This window comes from Chionomys nivalis, chromosome 6, assembly GCF_950005125.1.
Source record: "Chionomys nivalis chromosome 6, mChiNiv1.1, whole genome shotgun sequence".
In the NCBI taxonomy this organism is placed as follows: Eukaryota; Metazoa; Chordata; class Mammalia; order Rodentia; family Cricetidae; genus Chionomys; species Chionomys nivalis.
In genome coordinates this window covers 21,386,004-21,411,710 of record NC_080091.1, presented here as the reverse complement: position 1 = coordinate 21,411,710, position 25,707 = coordinate 21,386,004, and the positions used below count along the sequence as shown (strand labels likewise).

Genomic DNA, 25,707 nt, shown 5'->3' with positions numbered 1-25,707 from the left:
GTCCACATTGCCAAAGACTGTTCATTAATTACCAATTTAATCACGGCTGGAAGCATGACATTACAAAAATCTAGTTGAAAGTTCTAATAGATTATGAAGACCACCTAAGAAGAGTGACCAAGAAATGTACAAAACAATTAATACTGTTTCACTGCTATCAAAGACACTCAGATGATTTCACATTAGTGGCTTCACAGTGCCACCACTAGGAACTGTAAATACAATAGCACACAATTAGTAATGCATACGTGAATTCATTCAAAGCATATATCCTTGGGAAAGTCAGAACATGATAAGGAGAACAAAAGAAACATGAAAACTGAAATGAATGAAGATTTAAACTCTACTCGTGCACATGCTGAGCAGGAACAGACCAGGCAATAGGAAACATGCCTTAGCAATGGCGATTTCATCCTGGGATGTTCAACATGACACTAAACAGCCACATGGAAAATGTGCATGGCTATTAACAGTGGCAATAAAAAGAGTGTTCCCGATGCTAAGACACCTAGCTCTAGCTTTATACGCTCATGACATTCTTGAGTAAATAGGATGTCTGAAGCGAGGGGTTTATGGTGACATAATAGAAAAGATGCTTGGGGGTTTTCCTACCCAACAATGCTGGGTTTTGTGTGACTCTACAGAAATGCTAGCAAGATAACAATGTTTGCTAAGAAGTCTAGTAACTATTGCTAGAAGAGCAGACTTCAAACCAACTTAAATTCAGACCGAAGAGATAAGGTATTATTTAAATCACAGAGAATAAAAAAGCACTGCCTCATACAGATATTTATACTGAACATAGTAGCACGTCCACATTCTTCCTTAAAAGGCAACTGCAGGAAGATCAGACATCACTTAATGTGTCTTACTGGCCTGAAATGGATTATGTACAGTTGATCTTTTGATGACTATGTTGAAGTAAAATACAAAAGATATTTTCATCTTGGGTGCCCTAGGCATATTCTATCTCTAAATAAGATAAAATACTCTATGTGTTTTAAAGGTTTTGGATTTCTTTTTATAGTAACTGAAAACTCATACCTATAATAATTGAAATTATAAATTAAAGTTAAGCTATTTCTCCCTAATAACAGAAATGATAAATAATTTAGAAAAATAAAAATACTAATTTTAAAACTTTGGTTAACAGAGGCCATTGAATGTATTAATATCTATAAACATAGGATAAAGCCAGTATTTATGAGTATATAAATATGACTCTATACATACTTTAATGCTATATATGTAGAACAATGCATATGAAGACATACAGATGCACATGAAAAATTACCAAAAAAGTTACTCAGATTTTTATCAAAATAATTAACAAATTTAATTCATTTTATTTTATGTGTATAACTGCTTTGTCTGCATCTATATGCCACATGTATGCTTGGTAGCATGGAGTTCAGAGAAAGTGTCACCCTCTGGAGCTGGAATTACAAATGGTTGTGAGCTACTATGTGGGTGCTGGAATCAAACCCGGGTCCTCTGCAACAGCAACAAGTTCTCTTAAGCACCGAGCCAGCTCTCTAGCTGGTTTTATCAAAATGACATTTTATGATATCTTTTTGCCAAGTGGATGATAACTCCATCTTATTATCTGGAGAATATTCAGTGAGCTAATGTAAATCTACTATACACAATTATCAGCATGATAGACAAGTTCCATTTAAATTAATATTTTCCAACAAACATCAAAAGTACAAGACAGCCCCGCCTTCATGACAATAGAATGTATTTAGAGGGCACGAGCTGAGAACTGGAAGAAGCTCCGGGGTCAGCATGCCCATTGCTCTTCAGAAGATAGCTTGGTTTTTAGCACCCACGTGGCGGTCCACACCAGCCTATCACTCCATGGGATCAGACGCCCTCTTCTGGCCTCCACAGACAATTGTACACACATGTGATTACACACAGACACACAGTTAAAAATAAACCATTAAGGTTTAACATGAAAAATAGTTTGTATTCTTCTTCTTCAAAAGTAAGGCATTTAGGTTTATTTCTAAGATCAGTAAAACAAAGTAACTATTATCTGTATTTATTACTGTTATTCTTTTCAGCCTATCTTACAGGACTAATCAACCTAAAATCTTTTCCCATGTATAGCTTTCTTTAGAGGATTCCAACATTCCTGCAAACATCTGAAGATAAAGCAAATCTTCTAAAACTTACTACTAAGTTGCAGGTAGGTTCTCCCTCCTGTTAAGAATCGGTTGTTATATAAACTGTATAACGGTGGGTCGTTGTACTGAGGTATTAAATATAATGGAAGAAACTTCAAGTTCGCTTTATAATAGTGCAGAATTCCTATTTGTTTTGAAAAGATTTTTTTATGAGTGTTTTACCTGCACATGTACATGCAACATGTGTGTGCCTTGTACCTGCAGGGTTTATAAGAATTATTTGAATCCCTTGAAACTGGAGCTACAGATAGTTGTAGGCCACCATGAGGGTGCTGGGAACTAAGCCAGGGTCCTGCACAAGCAAAAAGTGCTCAAGTCTTGAGCCATTTCTCTAGACCCTGTTTACTTTTCTCTTTTAAAGAAGCTTCCAGCTTAGCTGTTTCCTTCTTAAGTCAGAAGACTTAGAAGGTAATTCATACTTAAACAAAGTTCTTGTTTAGATAATGGTAGTCTTGAAAAAAAACTGAGGAAAATTAAAAGGTTAATGGCATGTCTTGTTATGAGTTGTCTTTTGGGAAAACTATAACTCTGGCTTTCCCCTAGAATAACTTAAACACAGTTGGTACATATGGAACCCGGAACCAGGTGAGGCTACTGAGCTGTGGTCAGCGACTTAGAAAATGCCCCTAGACGTGAAGTCTGCAGTTGGAGTAGTATGAGAATGCTGAGCAGAATGCTGGGATTTGGGGCAGACGTGGCAGCTGAGATCTAGTACGAGTTCCAGGACAAGAGAAAGGGTGGATGTGTGGGGAGCAGATGAAGTCCTGAGTGGATATCACACAACCACGCCAAGGAACCCAGAACGTCAGATCCACGGGAACTGCAAAGCCTTCCTTTAGTCTAAGTATAAATACTGGGAAGTGATGATCTTTAGCTAAACCAGTGTAGGGAGCTATGGAACACAGTCTCCTCCTCCAGGATGGGTGCAACCTGAGCCTGCTTCCCACAGGGACCTCCCCGCGAGGTCAACCCCTCTCCACTAGGTGGTATAAGTCTCCAGGCTGCTGGAGTAGCTTCCCTTAGACTGTCAGAGGGTCAGCTTTTCTTTATGTGTGGTGTGTTGTGTGTCTGTCCTTTCTCCACTCCCTTGTTGTCCCGGGCAGATCAAGCTAAAGCTGTGCAGGAGATGACACAGATGTAAGCATCTATGTAACAAGAAAGGTATTCCCGCACAGGGTTCAAGGAAAGCAGGAATCAGAGGACACATGGAACTGAAAACCCCAAAGTGACAAACTATCTCGATTTGCAGCTGGACTGTGCAGTAACAATCCAGTCCGCTTTGACGACCTTCACAGAAAAATTTATTTCCTCTCTTTATAAACCTTTACTTCATAGAAACTTCTTACAGCCAATTATTCATTATTGCTCTGTTATCAGTCAGCAAACAATATGAAAAACTCACTATATCCCTTCATTTATTTACTGAAAGTTTACCAGACAATTGATACTAGGTGTCCTTGTACTTCCCACAGTGCAGAGTTAAACAAGAGACTAGAATGCTTCTAGTAAATCTAAGGGAAAAGACCAGAGAGCAGTCCAGGAAAGAGAAGCAGCTTTTGGGAGAGAAGAGCCAATGCCTGACCAAGAACATGAGAGTGTGGTAGCTCTAGATGCTCCAACGACGTACAACCACACTGAAAACCAAAGAGACCGAAAGTGAGCCGGGAAGAGGGGGAAGGGCTTGTGGGGGCCTCTGTGAGGGCAAGGGGAGCTCGGAGTTTATTCTCTAAGGCTAAATGATGCTACCAAAGGATTCTAGGGTTCCATGTCTTCATACTGACACTTTATTTCTCTTTATATTTTACAATCCTGAATATCTGAAGAAGTAGAACTTTGCTTCCTTTAACCTTTCATTTTAACCCTTTTCTGACTTGCCAGTAAATTTTCACTCTCAGTCTAGAACTACAAAGTCTTAAAGGAGTTCGCCTGTGCCAAGTCCACGGACGTTCTCACATGTACTTATGCACGCTAATATGATTATGGTTCTGCTAGTTCTACTAGTCACCGAAAGGTTCTCAGTCACACAGGAACAAAGGACAGGGGACTGAATAGCTGTAGAGCTCTCCTTCAATGGCCTCATAAGCAACAAGCAATTCTAGAAAACTCTGCTGCCAACACCACCACTACTACCACCCAGACGGGGTTTCTCTGTGGAGCCCTGGCTGAGCTGGAACTCACTCTGTAGACCACACAGAGATTCACTTGCTTCTGCCTCCTGAGTGCTGGGATAAAAGGCATGTGCACTATTTTAGGCCTCAGTAAACTCTTGAAGACTCTCAGGTTACTATCAATTTTCTTCAAGACTGAATGTCGCTGTTGGATACCAACCTTTTGATTTACCTTTTTTTCATCTCATGGCATGCATCAATAAAGAATGAATTAACACATGATCTGTTCATATGACAGAATGCAGTTTCAGCCTGGGAACATACAAGACTATGTTTGAATAAAACTCCAAACCAGACCAATAGATAATGAAAACCAGCAAATGGTGGTAAGAAAATGAAAACTGGCACCTTTGCAAACAGCAAAAGAAGACGGTGCAGCTGTTAGGAAAACAGTTTGGATGTTCTATAAACCCTAAGCACAGAACCACACAGCACAATCCAGAAATACCACTTCTGGATTAGCCAAAGGAATTAAAATGGGCTGGGTGTGGTGGCGCATGCCTTTAATCCCAGCACTCAGGGCAGAGGCAGGTGGATCTCTGTGAATTTGAGGCCAGCCTGGTCTATGTAGTAAGTTCAATGCCAGTCAGGGACCTAACAGGATCTTGGCTCAAGCAAGTAAATAAGCACCAGTTACAGAAAGACAAACACTATGATTCCACTTAAGAGTTCAATTTATCACACTGAAGAGTAGAATAATGGTTGCCAGGAGCTAAAAGGGGGGTGGGGTGGGGTGGGGAGTGGAATAGGAAAACACTTATCAAAAAAAAAAAAAAGAAAAGAAAAAGAAAACACTTATCAACAGCTATAGAGCTACAGGTTAGGAAATGACTAAGTTTTAAAGATCTGCAGTGGAGGGGCTGGAGAGAGAGCTTATCTTGGCAGTTAAGAGCACTGGTTGCTCTTCCAGAAGACCTGGTTTCAATTCCCAGCACCACATGGCAGCTCATAACTGCCTGTAACTCCAGTTTCAGGGGATCTATACACACAGGCAAAACACGAAAAATGCACATTAAATAAAAATAAATAAATAAATAATTTACAAATGATCTGCATTGGAGCTATAGTTTATACTTGAAAAGTAAGAAGATTGGTCTCATGGGAAGCATTCCTCTTACAGTAAATTTAAACTGAGGCACTCCTTTCTATCAGAATGTCTTGTGCATCTCTTTGCACTCACTCTGCGCATTCCTTTGGAGCTACTATAATAGTACTTCTAACTTTTTTTAATGCTTCACATAGGAGCACAACTGAATATTAGAAGAGTAACTTTTACAGAGGTATGATTATGCTTGGTAATATGCAATCATTCTCAGCTTAATAAACTTTAACCCTTATCTACGGACAAAGTAAAGCTTCACATTGTCTCTTTCCACCCTCCTGGGGAGTTTGCTTATCCCCCATCACTGAGTTCACCCGCTACCTCCTGGTAAGCAGTGACAGCTCCTTGGTGCCCTGTTCCACAGGTGTGTGCAGGTTGCAGGTAGACACTGTAGCTTAGTACATCTGTTATTTATTTAAGCTACTGTGGATCTCAGCAGTGTGAGACTCCATGCTGAGTACCCCACTTCTCAGGACTGGCTGGACTTTGAGTTAGCAATGCTGAAACTGCCTTCTGTCACATGAACAGATCATGTGTTTATTCCTTCTTTATTGCTGCATATATAATTCTGTCAAACTTCTTGTTACAATGTAAGAACCATCACATCGGTCATTTTGGCACATGCCTTTAATCCCAGCACTCAGAGGGCAGAGGCAGGTGGGCAAATAATTTAGATACCAAGTATTCCGAATTTAAAATCAATTCACAGTATATTTTAATTTACTTGTATTCTAAAATTATATTTAGATAATTAGAAACAGACTGTCCAACTTTTAGTACTTGAGAGAATATGAAATACACTTTCCCCACAAATAAAACATCAATAAAACCCCTTTCTTTTTGAAGTAAGTACTCTTTTTGTGGTTCTTCACTGCAATGGCTCCTACAACAACCAAGCTCATGCCCCACCTTTCAGGTCACCAAACCTCCCCTTCTTGAATCATCTCTGCTATAACACACAGTTTTCATACCCTGTAATTACTTAATCATCTCTCTTCCCACCAGAAAATAAAATTTCACATGAGAAACAATCATTTTTCCTGTTACTGTGACCAGACTTGCTTCATATATAACTCAAATCTATCTGGTAAGTAAGTCTATAAAGTACTGATATAATAGACCGTCAAGCACTGTAAAAGCTAATATAAAGCCTACATGTTCTTCTTTAGAACAGTCCTCAGAATTAGTGTTTTTCTTAATTTTTTTTTTTTTTTGCCATTGTTTTATAAGACGGCACCTGTAGCCAAAGCTGGCCTATAACTCACTATATACCCAAGGCTGACAAATTCATAGCAATCTTCCTGTCTCATCCTTTTGAGTGCTGGGATTACAAACATGAGTCATTACACAATCTCAGACTAGTATTTTCCAAACTTTTGTGATTATAATGCAAAGCTAAAAACACATTTTACTCAAGTTCAGTAAGCACACAGATCAATGGAACTGAAAAAGAAAAGTTTCACATATACACACAAAACCGATTAAGTGTAATAAATTTTCAATCATTCTATTTTCCATTCTCCTCTATTCTATTTTACTTGTTTTTGTTAAAAATAATGGCTTGGTAAACTTTTATAATCCCTTATTTCATAAAGACCCATCACTTAGAAACAACACCCCATAGCTTGGAGACCATTAAGCTGGCATCTACAGAGACTTACAATAGACTGTGATTTTATGTATGAGTTTGGTAGTTAAGTAGGGCTATTAGTTTCCAATGATAAATTCCATATCTTACTATATTGAATGATTGCTACTGTTCTATGTTCATTATTATTTGTGAAGTACTATACAAAAACGACACATGGAGAAAATATGACTTAATATAGGAATGAGGGAATATAACAAGGGAATTCATGGTCTCTGGAAACTAATAAGATTCAGATTCAAATTCCGGATTACCGTTTACTGACCAAGAGACCTTTAAAAATCTGAACTTAAAAGTGCCTATCAGCTTCAGTCTTGTTACATGGGAAGTAGTGTGAATACCTTTCATGGAGTTGTGTAAAATACACACTCTAGATGCTCAATAAAAATGGGTATTATTATTTACTACTGTTTCTAACAAAATTCTATGGAGAAATATAATCTTAAATAGACTAGAGTTAGTAATAAAGTGTAAATGAAGTAAACCAGATATTTATGGCATGTAATTTTAGTCCAGAACTGTACTTCTCCTCACAGCTAGCAGCACCGCCCAGCAATAACAACAGTGTGACTGGTCCCACTGGACAACCTACGGAAGGTAACTGAGCGAGTCCCTCCCCTTGACCCCGCACAGCTGTGGTCACCATGAACAGCTGTGGTCTGTGCAAACAGGGTTCCTCACATCGCTCTGCTGCCCGCTGGAGAGCGGAGGGGCTGCGCTGCCAGCATGCTTGCTCCCGGCCTTGACAGCCGCATCTCGTCTCGCTTGCTCAAGCAGAACTCTCGCTCTTTCCTTCAGCTCCTCTTGTCTGGACAACATTCGGTGCTTAAAAGCAAGGAAACAGAATTAGAAGCCAAGTCATAAAAATACAGTTAAAGGTTAGATTATTAGATTAACTATTTAAATAAAAAGTCAGGTGTATAGCCTTTTTTAACAGGAGTACTTAGAGAAAATATTAATGTTGAGAAGAAACTGTAGAATGAACACATGCATTTTGACAAAAATGAAACATATTATTTCTTAACGCTGTATGAAATTTCAATAAATTTAAAAATTTTAAATTTTATTAATATTATTACTGTGTGTGTGCATGAAGTGTGTGCACGAGTGCAGGTGTACACACACCATAGTGCATGTGTGAGTACAACTGGGCACTCTGGGGAGCTGTACCTCTCCTCCATTGTAAATTCATGGAATGAAACTCACGTCATCAGGCCTACATAGCTAGTGCTTACACCAGCCAGGAAACCCTCATTAGACTTTATTTGAACAAATTCTCATAAGGTGTGTGTCAATATTAGACTATATATTCATGTTTTCTCATAAATATAGTATAATCTACCAACCAGTTATATTTTTATAGTCTCACAGAACTGACAACTACTTACCTTCACTTTATAAAGTGTTCAATGCTAAAATATCTGTGGCAATATTCTTTTAAAATTTTGGGAATGTTTACAGAAATATCAAGCTGTTATTTATTTTAGTCAAGTGTCTCACTATGTAGCTTGAGCTTGCCTTGAACTCTTCACGTAGCTAAATCAGGCTAGCCTTGAATGCTCAATCTGCTTACCTTCGTCAGCAACACCTGGGGTTACAGGCATGTGCCACACCCTCCACTAATGCTATTATAATCTATAAAAAGAACCCACAAAACTACCCTCCACTGAGAATTCTCTTCATAATGAAACCATCTTAGCAGAACTGAAAATATTATGGACTGTGTAATTTTACAATGAATTTTTGGAGAATAACAAATATTGGCCACCAAAGGAAGCCAATATTTTTGTTTGTTTGTTTGTTTGTTTGTTTAATTAGTTTTTTCAGACAGGAGTTCTCTGTAGCCCTTGTTATCCTGGAACTCACTTTGTAGACCAGGCTGGCCTCAAACTCAAGAGATCAGTCTGCCTCTGCCTCCTGAGTGCTGGGATCAAAGGTGTGCACCACCATGCCCAACTGGTGAAGCCAGTTCTTAAAAGTGATATTAAACAAAAGCACAATATCTATATTAGTTTAAACATTTCAGAATCAGACAGATGTTAGCTCCATTTCTTAGTTATAGGCAACTTACTCCATCTCTGTAAGCATGTTTCTTCCTGTGTAAAATGGGCATGAGAGCAGACCAGCTCACAAGCACAGTAAGAGAACAGCATAAAAGCACTGCACATGGTAAGCACAAGCTAAAGATTCAATATTATGTTAGCCCCATCAATTTCTCTCGGAAACAAAGGGACTGACCTGCTTGAAGACCCCAGTCTAAATTCTGCAGTCCACAACCTCGAGCTGCCACACAATGTGTTTTGAGCTTAAAAGCACATAAACACTCTGCTTCTGATTCAAAATGTACCTCCTATTTATTATAGGGACTTTAGAAAACAAACGCAAGCGAAAACACCAGTAACCTAGCAGTTATGGCGCCCAGAGGTCGCTACTGTGTCATCGACCTGCCTTCCTACACTGTACCTGCAGGACAGACCTAGCCTCGTCACATTTTATCACTTCGTGTTTGATTGCAAGCAAGTATTTTCTGACGATCATATGTATCCCTCATGAAAACATGGTTCTTAACAGGCTGCCACCCACTCTATTATACAGATGCATAATACTTTATTTTGTTGGACATCTGGGATGTTGGCAAGATTTTCACTACCATACATGCTTTTATGAACTTTTGTACATAAAGGTTGAATCTTATTAGTTTCTTAGGTAAAATTTCTGAGAATAATGTATTAGGTTTTGGTGATACATGGGATTAAATTTAGGATCACTGAGCTATATTCCAGCCAAATTTAATTTTATTTTGAGTCTCGATAAATTTGTGATCCTTCTGAAGAAGCTTTCTGAGAACCTGTGATTGACAGCCACATGCTGCCTAGCAAGCTTTTTATTTTTTTTTTTCCCCAAAAGCAGTTCAAATAATTCTCTTGCCTAAGCTTCTCATATAGCTGGGACTCAGTTGTGAGTCATTGAGCCTGGCCAACATGAACATTTTTTTTTTTAAATATTTATTTATTATGTATACAATATTCTGTCTGCATGTATGTCTGCAGGGCAGAAGAGGGCACCAGACCTCATTACAGATGGTTGTGAGCCACCATGTGGTTGCTGGGAATTGAACTCAGGACCTTTGGAAGAGCAGGCAATGCTCTTAGCCACTGAGCCATCTCTCCAGCCCCAACATGAACATTTTTTAGGGTGTGTGTGTGTGTGCACGTGTGTAAGTAAGTGCACACACATCTATGTGCATGTGAGGCCAGAGGTCAAGTTGGATGTCCCCTGATTAGTCCCACCTTACTTTTACAGACATGACTCTGGGCTTTCCCGCACCTTGGCTAGGCTCGCAGCCTGCGGGTCCCAGATCAGCCTGTCTTCCCCTGTCCAGCACTAGGTTGACAGGCACACACTTTCACACTCAGTTTTCTTTGTGGGCATTGGGGATCCACACTCAGGAGTTCATGCTTCTTCCTCAGCCCCAACACAAATGTAAGGTAACTTGAGACACATTGCTAAGATGCCCTTCAGTCAACTGACTGCGGCACGTGGTATTGAGCCATGGGGTGTTTTCAGTGCTATTACGATCAAAACCAGAGAGATAAGTGAACACAAAGAATGATTTTAGTTGGAAAATGTGTTTTTCATGGAAACGTTACAGTTTATCATAGAACCATAAGCACCCTGTAAGTGCCACTTTCCTATATACCAAACAGGCTCCAACCCCTTCATGGATATACAAGTTAAGGAAGACATAGGTAAGCTGCACAATTGCCATGTGTACTAGAGACTTAGTGGTGGGTCTATAAGTCCATATGAGATGTCGTACCTCCTGTGAGCACATGCTCATGTGAGATTCATGCTATATTATTAAGTATTAAGAAAGAGTAATCACTAATGAATTCTGACATAACATCTCTTTTTTCAAAGATTTCATAGATATTTAAATACAAAAAGGTGTATGTCTGAAATTTATAACATGATATATAAAAGAGAAGCAGGCATTTGTATAAAATTTAGCTGTGATTAGATCCTACCAAACACCAATATCTACATTACAGTTTTGGTGTGAGACAATGTAACCTAGTGTCAAATAAACCTTCATACTTCTCCTAAGCAAAACTGCTCCCTCCCTCCCTCCCTCCCTCCCTCCCTCCCTCCCTCCCTCCCTCCCTCCCTCCCTTCCTCCTTCCCTAGTGTAGCTCAGATTGGTCTGGAACTCATGGCAAGCCACCTCCTCCTGCCTCCTTAGTGATAGGATTGCAGGCATGAACTACCACATTTACCTTGACTCTATGCAAAACTTTCAGATCATAAAGCACGGCCAAAGAACCAAGCATACAAGATACTGTGAATCAGTGGTTATTTTCACCATCCTGTGTAGCACACTAATTGTATGGATAGACTCACAGCATAATCTAATCTGAGAGTTAAGTGGGTTCTTAGATATTAGTTCATTTAGTAAAAAATAAAATTGACAGTTTAAAATGCCAGGTAATATATCACATGGATAATTATTGGAGAAAAATTCGAAATGAGAATTCAGGTTCTTAGATTATTCCTAATTTTAATGATTAATTTCTATCTTTAAACACATTTGCCTCAAAATATGGTTTATAAGAAAAAAATCTGTGTTGGATAGAACTAAGGTTCATCAAATTCTGCAACTGTCATTCGGTAGATACTTATTGGGTATCTATTATGTATAAACTCTGTTTATGTATAAACTTCAGGGAGATTTACTTACCTAGAACCTTTATGATTTTTCTTTGGGGGAATAGAAGCTTTTTTTGAAGGCTACAGTATGCTTTTATTGTAAAAATGACCTTATATAATTGTGCAAACTAATGGATTTTACTGTGACATTTCCATCCATGCATACATAAACAATGTTTTGATTAATTTTGCCTTCTCTACTATTTTATTTCTTTGAGTCTGACATTCCCATTTCTTTAGCACACCTCTGTAGACTCACCAACGATGGACCTTACAATCTATGCAACCCAATCACAGTCCAGACACGGCTGTCTGCCTACAGATCACAGGGTACTTTACACAGCGAGACTGCAACGTGCTCCATGCAGTCCTCCCTCAGGATTAGTTCCCAGGTCCCTTGCAGACTTCATACAGATGCTTGCACCATTACACAAAACAGCACAGCAGACAACCTATGCACATCCTCCTGTACTAAAACAAGTGGCCTTTACATTTTACAGATTAATGGAAGAAAGGGAGCCTGCGCAGTTCAATTCAGAAGGTACTTTCCCCACTCATTTTGATCGTGCTGGCCTAAACAGATGTGACCCGGTGGATATGGCACTACCAGCACTAAATGAGAAAAGCACAGAACTCCGACTATTTTCCAATTTTCACACTGACACCGTCCAGTAAAGTCAAGGAAACACTTTTATTAATTAGTATCACTGACTTACAAGAAAAACTAAGATAGACAAGCCATAATTCTTAAGTACTCAAATTTTGGGGCTCAGGACCTTTTTACAGTTGTGTTTTAACAATTACAAAGAATGCCAAAGAGATTTTCTTGTGTGAGATATACCCCTGGATCTTGGCCATTTTGGAAAAATTGAGAAATTTAAAAAATATGTTTCATTTAGAAATATCTAAACACATTAAAAAGAAACATTTTAATTAAAAAAAACCCCTGGTTGTAAAGCAAACACAAACTAATAAGGACTGGAACTTTCCATTTCCATTAAGAAAAACCAGTTAAGGGCTCAGTGAAAAAAAATCACTTGCTTTTAAGCTTGATGACCTGAATTCGATCCCTGAAGCCCTCAGTGAATATAACCAACTCCGAAAAGTTGTCTGTGCATGCATGTGTGAGTGTGTATTTGTGTGTGAGTCGGTGAGGGCAACCTTACAAAAATAAAAATCTAAAAAGAGAAGAGCAGGGGAATTTCCCGATGCTTGTAGTCAGTCTGCTGGAATACTGGAACCATACAGCTTTCAGAAAACATTATTTTGAGAGGATAATGGACATAAAGTTAAATAATATCGCAGAATGTCATTGTTTTAACTTTGAGAATATTTAAAGGGTTTGGAAGAGCTTCATGCCCCCAGTTTTGTTTTGTTTTCCAGTATCAGGTATTGGCCCCAGGGCCTCAAGCATACTGGGCAAGAACTCCTGCTCCGAGTTACATCCCCAGGCTCTCAAATAATATGCTAAGAAGTGCTTCAGAACTGCTGTGTGTTGGCAGACAGAATTCTGGGGACTACCAACAATTTTACATCAAAGAGTGATTCAGAAGAGTTGGCTTGTAAAAGTGAAAAAAAATTAGAAATACCTTATTCAGTTTAGTTTGCTTAAAAATTCGTTTAAAATTATCACGTAAATGTGTTGAAAGTGTAGTTGATAGAATGCTTGCCTCCCATGCTTGAAGCCTGGCTTCAGTCCCAATCACCACACACACTGGGTACGGTGGCTCATGCCTCTAATCCTAGCACTCAGGAGAAGTGAAGGCAGGCAGCTCTACATGGTGAGCTCGAGGGCAGCCTGAGACACATAAGTCCCCGTCTAAGAGAGAAGGCTGTGGGGTGGGAGATGGCGATCTGTACCCAAGTTCCAAAGAGCACCTGCACATAGATGTCAGGAAAAATCCTACTATGAAAACTGTATTTTGACTGGAGAGACGGTTGAGTCATGAAGTACCTAACCCTTTACTACGCGGGCACCTAACATCCACGCGAAGACCCAGGTGTGTGTCTGTGGGACCAGCCCTAGGGTGTAGGACACGGGCAAAACCCTAGGGCCCAGTGGCCAGTCGCCCAGAGAAACTGAGGAGCAGTTCAGTGAAGGACCCTGTCTCAAAAACACATTGTAAAGACATCCACATCCACACATATATACATAGCACACAAAATGAAAATAAATCTAAAAGAAAAAGAAAAGCAGGCATCATAATTTTATCGGCAAAGTTTTTATTCTTCTACTTAAATTTTTCTCTCTCTGTATTACACGTGTGTATGTGCTCGCTCACACACACACACACACACACACACACACACACACTTATTATACCTGACAGTAGCAGAGAATCAGAATCAATACGAGAAATATCATGGGTAAGAGTTCAACACTAAGCTATATTCCCCTTGTGAGAAGAAATATGGATGTTACTAGAATCTTATCTCAATTTTTCCAAAGTAAGGTTTTATGTTTTAGCCCAGGCTAGCCTGGTATTTGTTATGCAGCCAGGATGGTCTCAGACTAATGATTCTCCTGCCTCCGACTGCTGGTATTGCATCCTGGCAAACCTTGGAGGCAGTGAACTTAAGCCATAAGGAATGACGGCACAACTGACAATGCTGTTCTATTGCAACTAAGACATCTAAGGACAGGGCTTTGAATGGCAAGGACATAATCTGGCAAGCACACATTAGAAATATGCTTGCATTACCTGCAATACTGAAATACTCTTGAATTTGTTTGATACAGCTAAGGCTGGACTTGAACTCTTGGCTCCCCTGCATCAGAATCCAAGTATTGGACCTACAGGAGTATGTGCCATGCCAAACGTCTTTGACAGTCTAATGGTAAATACTATTTATTATAAGTAATGACATTTAAAAATTTTAAATTACATATATGAGTTCTCTATCTGCATGTACAGCTTTATCCTAGAAGAGGACAACCGATCCCACTATAGATGGCTGAGCCACCATGTGAACGCAGGACCTCTGGAAGAGCAGCCAGTGCTCTTGACCACTGAGACATCTCCCCAAGTAATGACATTTTAAAAAGCTTCATTTATTTATTTTTATGTGTATACATGTGAGCCCATATGAATTTATGCACACAGCATGAATGCAAGGCATGTGCAGAAGCCAGAAGCTGTTAGACTTCCTGGGATTAGAGTTACAGGAAGCTGAGGGTCACCACATAGGGCTGGGAACTGAACTTGGGTCCTCTGGTAGAGCAGCAAGGGCTCTTAACTACGTAACCATTTCTGCATCCCTAGGAATGACATTTCGATTTGAAAAGCTGGCATTCCTTGCCTTCAACCTTAAAGTTGGGCTTACAAAATTCTAATACAAACTTTAAATATATAACAGGTGCAGTATGATTTTTTACTTTTCTCCGATACATGAGAGCTTACTTTCATTCTTGTATAATATCTTTCGGTGTTCTGTCAACACAGAAGAACAGAAAAGACAGACTAGCTATTTACTAAACATATACCCATCGCTGTGGCCCACTTACCTGCACTGTTTTGGTGGAGGGATCTGCATGATTTAAAGCGTTTCTGTCCGCATCTGGATCAGACTCTGACTGCCTCAGAGAAGTGCATATTTTTTTCGTGAAGTCTGTATCTCTACTGTATGAATATCCAAGTTTAGAAGGAGGGGATAAACCTGGCTTTTTGATAGCCGATTCACCATCTGATCTGCATTCTAAAGGTCTGGAATTGTCTATTTTCTCTTGTTCTAAGTCACTGCTGGTATTAACAATCTGAGGCTTTTGCTCATAAATTGAGGGAGGAGACACATCCTTCTTTTTACCGCTGACATGTAAGTCACTCAATTCTAAATTCTCAGCTTTCAGGAGCCTCTTCTTGCCAGACAAAACCAGTGCTTGGGCTTCATCTGTGCTGGAACTTACCCCAGGGTCATCGGACCCTGAAGTCCTTCCCGAGCTCTGCTGGGACCTGTGGGGCTCCGTGTCGCCGTTAGTCCTGCGGCAGGAAGGGGAGGCTGTGCTTGGACTCAGGTGGTCGTCTGGGGTCTGGTGCTCACTCTCGGACTCTCCTCCTCCACTGTCAGGGACAAACACAGAGTCGTCCTGCGGCAGGAAACCCACTGCCCCCCTGGCAGGCCGCCGCGGCTCGGGCTCCCGCTGCAGGTCGCTCAGCTCTGCGTAGAATTTTTCTTGATCGACAGAACTGTTTGTGTCTGTTTCATAATTTCCAACTTTATATGTGCTTTTACTGCTGTTTTCTTCTATCTGAACCACATTTAGCTCTTGACCGCTAAAATGGGCCCTTATTTGATAGAGATAAGTCATAACAGTCAGTTTGTCAGGGATTGCTAATAAAACCATATCAGACGGTTCCAGTAAACGGGAAATTCCAATGCTGGCAAATCCATCATAAGCCTTCAAAGAGAAGAAGGGACAAACAAACATGAAATACTGAGCAGCTCAGACATCTATTTTAAAAAATTCTAAGGCTTCTTGTTATTGTAGTGTACATAAAATTACTATATCACAGGAAAAGAATCAAATTTCAAGTAAAATGAGTAAAAAGGAGAAAAGGGGAAAATCCTACTAAATAACATATTTATCCACGAGCATAATCTAAGCAAGAACGTGTGCTAAACAAAAGTCTTCGAATAAAATTTTATTCTGAGGTATGAAGAAATGTTAGGATAGAGTCCCTGTTTCTATCATCCCCGTCCGCCCCCTTTCACAACCACGTAAGTACAGCGAAGAACACTGCATGGCGTTCAGAGAACTAACTCACACTGTTGGCTTTGAAATACAAACAAATTCTATTTAACCTTAAAGCGCAGAGACACTTTCAAATACACACTGAGGGATGGTTTTCAAACGAGCACAGGGACTTCATTTTCCTTCCAGTGTCCTGGAAAAGATGAAGTGCTCTGAACACTGTGACGTAGCTGGGCCTGTGAGGCTGCGCTGTATTATTTTGTTAGCCTTTAAATGCCTGTGGTACATCAGGTTTTTCTGGTTTTGGAGAACCAAAGCTGTTTCTCAATTTACAATTAATTATTGCTATCCTGAACTAACCCCTTGAAACAGCACTGTCACTAGGAAGCATTCAGAGTCTTCCTGAAGGTTTAGGTAGACTTCAGAAAGGAAGGACCCTACACACACACTATTGCTTTTACATGTTAAAAATCTCTATTCTTGACAGCAACCTGCATTTAAGAGCACACTTAATGTTTCTCTTAAAAGAAGTGTTAGGAAATTATTCAAACAAAAGAATTTTTGTGCTTTTATAGTAAATTTATGCCTTTGAATTTAGTCTGCATTCTTCTTACAGCTTTAACAAAAGTGAAGAAAGAAAATGAAAAATAAATTGTGCTATTAAGACCTATTCAATTTCCATAGAATAATGCTTTATAATACAGATACTTCAAAATATCTGCTGGAGAGGCGGCTCAGTGGGTGTGCATGTATGGACTTGTTTGTTCTTCTACATGTTTTAAGAAAATTAAAGTCATTTTCTTCCTTGTGTGTCTTGACTACCTGACTGACAGACATCAACAGCAGACCATCAGGAAAAGCACCGCAGGCAGTGCTCTGAACATTTCCTAATTATCTGAACACGGACATATTGGTCCAGTGCAGATGCCACAGCTAAGCCCTCTTACACTGAGTTCTTTCTCCAGACCTGAAAAAATGGTCAGCTTCCTTGACAGCAAACTCCTGCTGGTGTTTCACTCCATGCAGCAAGTCATTTTATGCACACTAATTGCACTTTAAAACAAACCAGGTTTCTTATGCATGAGATAAAAATGTTGACAAAGAATTTTCCCACAGGTTAACTTCTGCTATGGTCAATCACGTGTTGTGATTGTGTGTGAAGAAGGAAGACGATTTTGTTTGTTCAAAAATACTTTTAAAATCACTTATCTATCATCTATCTTTATCTATCTATCTTTCATCTATCATATATCTAGTGAGTGAGTGTGTGTGTGCATTAGCACGTGCGTGCTGGGAGAGAGAGTGGACATGGTTACCACTATGGGTGTGTGCTGATCCGAGGATAACTTGTGACAGTATGTTCTCTTCCCAGCATGTGACTGTCTGGGGCAGAACTTGGGGTGTCAGGTTTGGCAGCAGGCACCTTTACCACTGAGTCAGCTCAACAGCCAAGGTTTTTCTCAAAGGAAATTGTCTTGTTTATTCCGAGGTGTTGGTTCTTTAAGGAAGAGTCACTGACAATTATATTACAAATGAAAGTGGAACTTAAGACAAAGATTTTGCTTCCTGGCTACTCTACCTGCAATTGACAGCAAAGCTTACCATGGAGAACCGTGTACAGCAGGACAGTACACAGCACATAGGTAGTGTCTAAGATGTTCAGTGTCGACGTCACAGTAGGTAACACTGTAACTACGTATGTTGACACATACTGAATAGTGTAAGTTACAAACCTTATTAAAAATTAAGATTAACTATCATAGAAGAGCTATTGGATACTTGGGGACTGAACCGGCATCTAGCCATGCTAAACACTTACTTAGATACATTGCCTGTCTCAAGAAAACATGTAAATGGAATATTCTTCCCTAGGCAGCAATGTGTAAATCCACATGTAAGTCCATGTTACTTAAACCTTAGCGAAGTTCTATTTATAATTAAAAATACATACAGTTAGGCAAAATCAATAATGTTTCCTTTTCAAAAATTAGAATAGTAAAGAAAAGCCCTACTTAAAGAGTAACCATCATTTAACTGATAGGGTCTTCCTTTGGTGCCCAAGCTAGAGTTGAGCTCGCGCGCTCAAGAGCTCTCCTGCCTTACAGGTGTGCGACACCACTGACTGGCCGTCAGCAGTTCATTCTCCAATGCTGACATTTGCATGTCATTTAGCAGGAAAAGGAAGATAAAGAAATATCACCTCCACAGATATAGTTTAATTAATGAGAAAAAAAGCATTTCCCTTTAATAAACACAGGCTTTCTAAAATTATCTAAGAAGTAATTCATGAGATGGGTTTACCTTGTAGAACGTCTACCAGAAAGTGCTGGGGAGTGACCCCAGCACCTTCAAGCTTTCTTCCACTTAGTTAAATTCCTAGCCCCCAAAAGCAATCTCTATGAAGAATAGGGACTAATTTTCAAAGACTACCCCTTTGGGGTGGCATATTTCTACTTACAAAAAAAAATGACACTTTTAAGTGTATTATAACTCTACAACCCACACCAAGCAAAAAAATCTGCTTTGATTTAAATTCTTGTTAATTAAACTTCCACCAAGATTGTAAGATTTAAAAAAGTGATAGTTCCTCTGATTTAATGATTTAAAGTATATTAATTTTTTGTCCCTACCTTCCTCTCTGAGATCTTTTGGCAACGAACTCCCTTCCAAGAAGAACATTTCATAGCGACAAAGCACACACAGTAATAGCCAGTTATACCAAAAGTATAGCCATTAAAACACAAAACTGAATTTGGGAAACAGGACAATGTGTTTTAATTAACACATTAACTAATGTGTGTGTGAATGTGCACACAGTCTCTTGTAGCCCAGGCTGACCAATGACCTTGAACTAATCCACTGCCTCCAGCCCTGAAGTGCTAGGATAAAGAGAGTGTGCTACCATGTCCAGTCAGTAATGAAGAATTTGAAGAAGTGTCATTTGCAGAGATCTCCAACAACTGTAGTAAAATATGAATATATATGATTTATACAGGAAACAAAACCTTTGGCATGGCTAACACAACTGTAACTTGTCACCAGCTTCACAACTGAAGGAAAAACACAAGTTTAGTCACAGAATTATGACACAATATAGTATAAAAATATGTTTTCCTTCAACTGTGTCCAAGGACTTGCTGAATTCTACATTCAAAGACTTGCTGAATCCTATCTGCAGACAGACTTAAAGATAGAACCTATATGTTAAAAATGCCTATTCTAAGATAACAATGACACTGGCTTTCAGCTGAGAAATTCAATTCAATACAAACACTGAGCATGTATTGTGAGCAGACCTTGATATTGCTTTCTCTGCACACTGAAAATTACATATACTATACTGCACACAAGATAAACAGATTCATTAGCCTTAGCCATAGTCAGCTGGCTCACGAGGCTCCGGCAAATCTCCATGCAGCCACTCTGAGGCTGATGGGATCAATATCCTCAGTTAGGAAGTTCTGATCTAATAATTATATATGAAAAAATATGTATGTTTAACTAGGAAGTAAAAGAACCATTGTTTATCACTGCTTTGCATTTACAAGCCTGTGTATTTTTTTCTGCTTATCTCTTAGGTTCCTGCTTTCATCTCCTAAAATATTTTTCTAAAATTACATAATAGTTATGAAAGCCTTGGGTATATTCTTCAAGCTAAATGTTGCACTAAAAGCAATATGGTTTAAGAAATACTTAACAGTTAATGATGAGCATGCATGGACTCCGACGTCTGCCTTGCATTGGGATCCTTACAGTCCATGACAACCTATGCGTCGGACTTAAACTGCAGAAAGCAGTTCACCTCTGTAAATTGCAGTTATGACCTCATCCAACACCACTGCCTTTCTCAAATTAATAAAAACTTGCAGCGAAGTCAAAATTGAAACTATGCCTTCCCCAGCATTTCTTACCTTTTTGTTGTTTTCTTTAATATCTTGAGGATTCAGAGACTTGTAGTCACTGAGGGAGAAAATGGCACAGTGAGTATATATAATATTTGATAAAAAATAACTAAAACAAACTGAATATAAAAATTTGATATTCAATATTATCAAAGGGTAACTAGTAATTTCATAGAGGTTCAATCAACAAAACTAATAGTGTGGAAAATTGAAGAAATAAATAAATAAACAGTGATTACATGTTTCATTGCCTGAAGCTTTCCATCTAAAAGAGAAGTTAAGGCAGAGGAACAGAGACTAGCTTTGACAATGCAATTTAGCATGAGATAATCCCTTATTAACAATATACAAAGGGCTACAGGCTTACTTGTCTCTTATTTGAACACTAATAAAAATTTCATAATAAAGTCAGTTTTTAATAAGATTAAAGAGAAAAATCAATTTAAAAATAGAAAATAATTTTTAGGTACTGAGAAAAAGATTGGTTTCCTGGCATATACTTCTCAAAAAAGGAAGGTTCTATAGTTCAAACACAGAGATAGTCAAGTATTTTAGGACACATGCTAAGAAATTATTCTATTTTCTTTTAAGAATGCCCGTTAATTTACAATATTTATGACATTTCTACTTACATTAAGTCTGGTCTAAAGTGGTGTAAGATTGCACAGAAAGATAAACCATTTCTCCACGACGTAGTAAAGTTAGTGATTTTCACACCCCGGTAGTTTTTTGTAACTTCTTTGCACCATGCAAGCAAGGACTGACTAGCGTTTGGCTTTTGCCCCAGAACAGGACTTGGTATTGGGCTTGGCTAGAATATAAGAAAGAAAGAAAAAAAACAAGGGTGGGAAGGGGACATTAAAAGAACTTAATGGAAGATAAAAATTAACATTAATTGACCTAACTAGATCATTTGAAACCTTTGATGTCAGTCAGGTCCTTCAAAGCTGTCAATTCATGACAATTGTTGCCTCTGAGAGCGAGACATAAATCTTAAGTTATTATCTTCAGTTTTCGCCCATGGCATTTGCCTGACAACGAGGTAGATAAGCAACATTTTAAAGTTTGGTAAGAACAAGTCATGAGTATCTTTGATGGAAACATCATGTTAAAATATTTGAATAGTGAAGGCTAAATAGCTGTGCAGCTCTTACATACTAAAGGAGGTTCCCCAAATGGAATCATAAACAAGTAAGACTGGATAAAAATAATGCTTTGAAGTCTAACTGCAGCATAAACTGTAGGGCTGCAACTGCCTTCAGGTACTGCAAAATACCCTAGTGGAAACATCAGTCAGAGTTAAGTGTAAAACACAGCACAACACAAGGATAACCTTATGAAAACGTCCTACCTCTATAAAATTAACAATAATAGAAATAGTTTTAATTATCAGTAATAGGCACATTTTGGTGACAATAGCGCACAACAGTATATATTCTGGATATGCTCAAAATATCTTCAAATTATTACTGAGAGTGACCGTTAAATAGTAGAGTTCATCGTATGTATTTAAATACTAAGCACATGCTTCCCTTTGTCCACATTTTTAACACCATGATGGTAACAGAACATTTGCAGACATTATTCCATTATTATTGCCTGGTGTTCTCAGATATTTGAATGAAAACCTTCTATATAACTTCTCAGCTTACATCTTCTGTCACCATCATTATAATACATCCCACCTCCATTATCCAACCCCAACAGTACTTCTGACTCCTTCTACCTTGTTCTAATTTCCCACAATATCCATCCATCTTCTTGTGGTCTATATATTTACATTATACTTACTAGTTATGGTTTGTCTGACTGTACTAAAGGAAAACTCTTTTAAGTCGAGACTTTCAATTTGCCTTGTTTACTAAACTATCTTAAGTTTCCAGATTAATTCCTAGTGCACAGTAAATAATCAGTATTGTTAAGACACAGAATCAGTACCAGACCATCACCACACACCATCAGCACCAGACCATCACCACACACCATCAGCACCAGACCATCACCACACAGCATCAGTACCACATCGTCACCACACAGCATCACCACACAGCATCAGCATATACCGTCACCACACAGCATCAGCACCACATCGTCACCACACAGCATCAGCACATACTGTCACCACGCACCATCAGCACCACACCGTCACCACGCACCATCAGCACCATACCGTCACCATGCACCATCAGCACCACATCGTCACCACACAGCATCAGCACATACCATCAACACGCACCACCAGCACCATGCCGTCACCATGCATCATCAGCACAGAATTTTTTTTTCTATTGATGCTCATTTCTATCTTCAAAGGCCATGAATTTGTTTATGAAAATGAAGTGACTGGTGGGTGGGAGAGCTGGCTCTAAGGTCATAATAGCTGGCGCGTTGTCCCTGCCTTTCACCAGCTGCTGTACTCAGGAGACTGGGAGTTTTAGTAGCTATGAGAAACTGTAGTCCCATTTCTTTCTGTTCTACTCTTGTGTACAGCTTCTCCCTCTTCTGCAGTCTCCGCTTCCTCCACGGCCACGGCCACACATTCCGTTGGGATTTCTCTGGATGGTTTTCTTCCTAGCCACACTCGGGCTCATTCGCTCTCAGGATTCCACTATTACTCCCTTGCGGATGACTCCCAAATGCACATTTACGGTTCCAACTATCTCAAGACGACATTTCTGGTTGGCTGTCCTTCCTGCCATGTAAAATTTGAACTCAGTATGTTTTTTTTTGTTTTGTTTTGTTTTTTTGTTTTGTTTTTGTTTTGTTTTGTTTTTTGAGACAGGGTTTCTCTGTGGTTTTGGAGTCTGTCCTGGAACTAGCTCTTGTAGACCAGGCTGGTCTCGAACTCACAGAGATCCACATGCCTCTGCCTCCCAAGTGCTGGGATTAAAGGGGTGCGCCACCACTGCCCGGCTAGTATGTTTAAAATCAGAATTTTCCCTTGCAACCTGCTCATTTCCATTGTGTTTGAAAATAATACTGCTATTATCCCAACTGTATGGATTTCAAGCTCAGAATCATTTTAAATTCTTCCTTTACATATCATTTCTCACTAGCTAACTGAAGGGCAATTATTCATGTTACGGCTGTGATCTTTTGCAATCTTGTAATCTAACTCTTTTTGCTGTAGTATTCCTTGTTGCAGAATCTCCCTTTCCTGACCCATATCAAAGCACAGCGTTCTTACAACACATCTAAAACATCTCTGGTGGTTCTTGACACATACAAAATGATATCACCACATATGCACACTAAAAACCAGACATGCAAAGAGCATTTACTGGTACAATTCACCATTCTCTAACTCCCAATGCTTTCCTGCCTAAACCACAGCTTCCCCATCTCCAGACTGTCATACAGATCATCACTTCTACTTAAGAATAACTGCTGTCATACACACAACTGTGACAATGCCACATGCTTCCTTAAGGATTCACCTCAACTGTCATTTGCACAAAATCTCAACCTAAGTCCCAGTCAGTAGGCAGGAGCCCCTTTCAATGTTCTTTTGATTCTCTGTGTCTCCTATATGGCTCTTTGACTACACTAGGATTTTCCATGGCTCTTGTGTGGTATGGTGTTTCTGACTACATTATGTCTGATTCTCAATAGAGCATCTTCTTAATGTGTTCATAGAATACATGCTGAGTATCAAATACATAGCTATATATGCCTCATAAGCCCATGGAGATAGTGATGGCTGTTTTCAAAATACAGTTGAGGAAATATATGAATCTACACCAAAGTATTTCCATACCGAATGCCAGGCTCTCTCTCACTATGCATTTCACATTCCAAGATAATGCAGCTTTAAGACCTCGGCAGACATTATACATTTCTTGAAACTAGCCAAGGTCTTAGTTAACTTCTTCAGAACTTAGATCACTGCCCTATATATGTTAAATTAATTGTTGCAATAAATCCCCAGGCAGCTACCTCACAATTTTGCTGCTCCAGGGCCTGAAATAAGAGATCATGAATCAGACCATCCTGGGCAACATAGCAAAACCTGGTCTTAGCAGGACTAAAGCAAACCAACACATAAATGAAAAGTAATCTACTCAAAACAACTCAAAACTCAAGAGGTCCTTGTAAAAACCTCTGCCCATTCTGTTGGACTTTAGATTTTAGATAAGAACTAGAAAAGAACTAATGAAGCCCAGTTCGGTAAAATATGCACTATTATTGCTAAAGCTGATGGGGATTTTGATCTTTATGTGATTCTTTGAGACTTTCCTCAATTATTGCAGATAATGGTTAAAGAACATTGGCTAGATATGATTTCAGCATTTGGTAAGCCGAGAATAACAGCAATGGAGAACAAGAACATCTGCATCTGTATTATTTGGGTATCTGTCCCCATCTCCCCTCCTGCTTCTCCAAAGTGACATCACTTCATCTCTCTCCTCTTCCTCATTTCTTCTGCTCTCCTCCTTCTCCTCCTCCTCCCCTCTGCCCCCCACCCTGCTCTTTTAACTAAGGGCTCTGGCCCACTAAGTGAGGAGGACAGGCCTTGAACTCCTTATCCTCCTGCCTTATCAGAGAGTTGGAGTTAGCAGTTAGCAGTGTGGTTACACCAGTATATACACGCTACAGACAGACCGCAAGAATCATGCAGGCAAGACAAGCACTCTACCAACTTAGGCCACATCCCTCCCTGGCACTTGCTTTGCTCCTATAATACAAGTGAAGTCTTATAATGCTACTAGATAACGCTAAGATTCATGGTGAGATTAAAAGAATACTGACAAATTACAGTTACATTAACATATTTTTAAAAGCAGAAAAATATTGGAAACTTTTTAACAGACATCTAACAATTATTCCAAAGCAGAGCAGTGGAACAATGACAAGTCAGACAGCATGGAAAACAAACGGGAATAAAAATGTCACCCTTCTCAAGAAATATTTGGTTTGGAAGATACAGTTATGCTACAAAAATAAAGTATTTATTAATAGATTTATATATAAGTAGTTTATTACTGTAATTTTGAATGAATATATAATTCTAATTACTCAATTTTTATTTTCAAATATTAATATAAACAAGTACTCTTTGGGAGTCCCAATGACTCTAATATTATTCTTTTTTTTTTTTTTTTTTTTTTTTTTTGGATTTTTGAGACAGGGTTTCTCCGTAGTTTTTGGTTCCTGTCCTGGAACTAGCTCTTGTAGACCAGGCTGGCCTCGAACTCCCAGAGATCCGCCTGCCTCTGCCTCCCGAGTGCTGGGATTAAAGGTGTGTGCCACCATCGCCCGGCTTCTAATATTATTCTTATGGTAAAATACATATAGACT

General features: G+C 39.1%; 1 protein-coding gene across 10 annotated transcripts in view; it reads right to left on the bottom strand.

Moving 5' to 3' along the window:
* Ehbp1 (EH domain binding protein 1) overlaps positions 1-25,707 on the bottom strand; it is a 271,901-nt gene that overhangs the window by 67,082 nt on the left and 179,112 nt on the right. For all 10 annotated transcript variants that reach the window (XM_057771152.1, XM_057771151.1, XM_057771154.1 and 7 more), the window contains 4 exons: positions 21,042-21,220; positions 20,419-20,467; positions 15,323-16,213; positions 7,792-7,935 (listed from right to left, as the gene is read on the bottom strand). In XM_057771152.1, the coding sequence (XP_057627135.1) occupies positions 7,792-7,935; positions 15,323-16,213; positions 20,419-20,467; positions 21,042-21,220 (1,263 nt within the window). The remainder of the gene's footprint in view (positions 1-7,791; positions 7,936-15,322; positions 16,214-20,418; positions 20,468-21,041; positions 21,221-25,707) is intronic.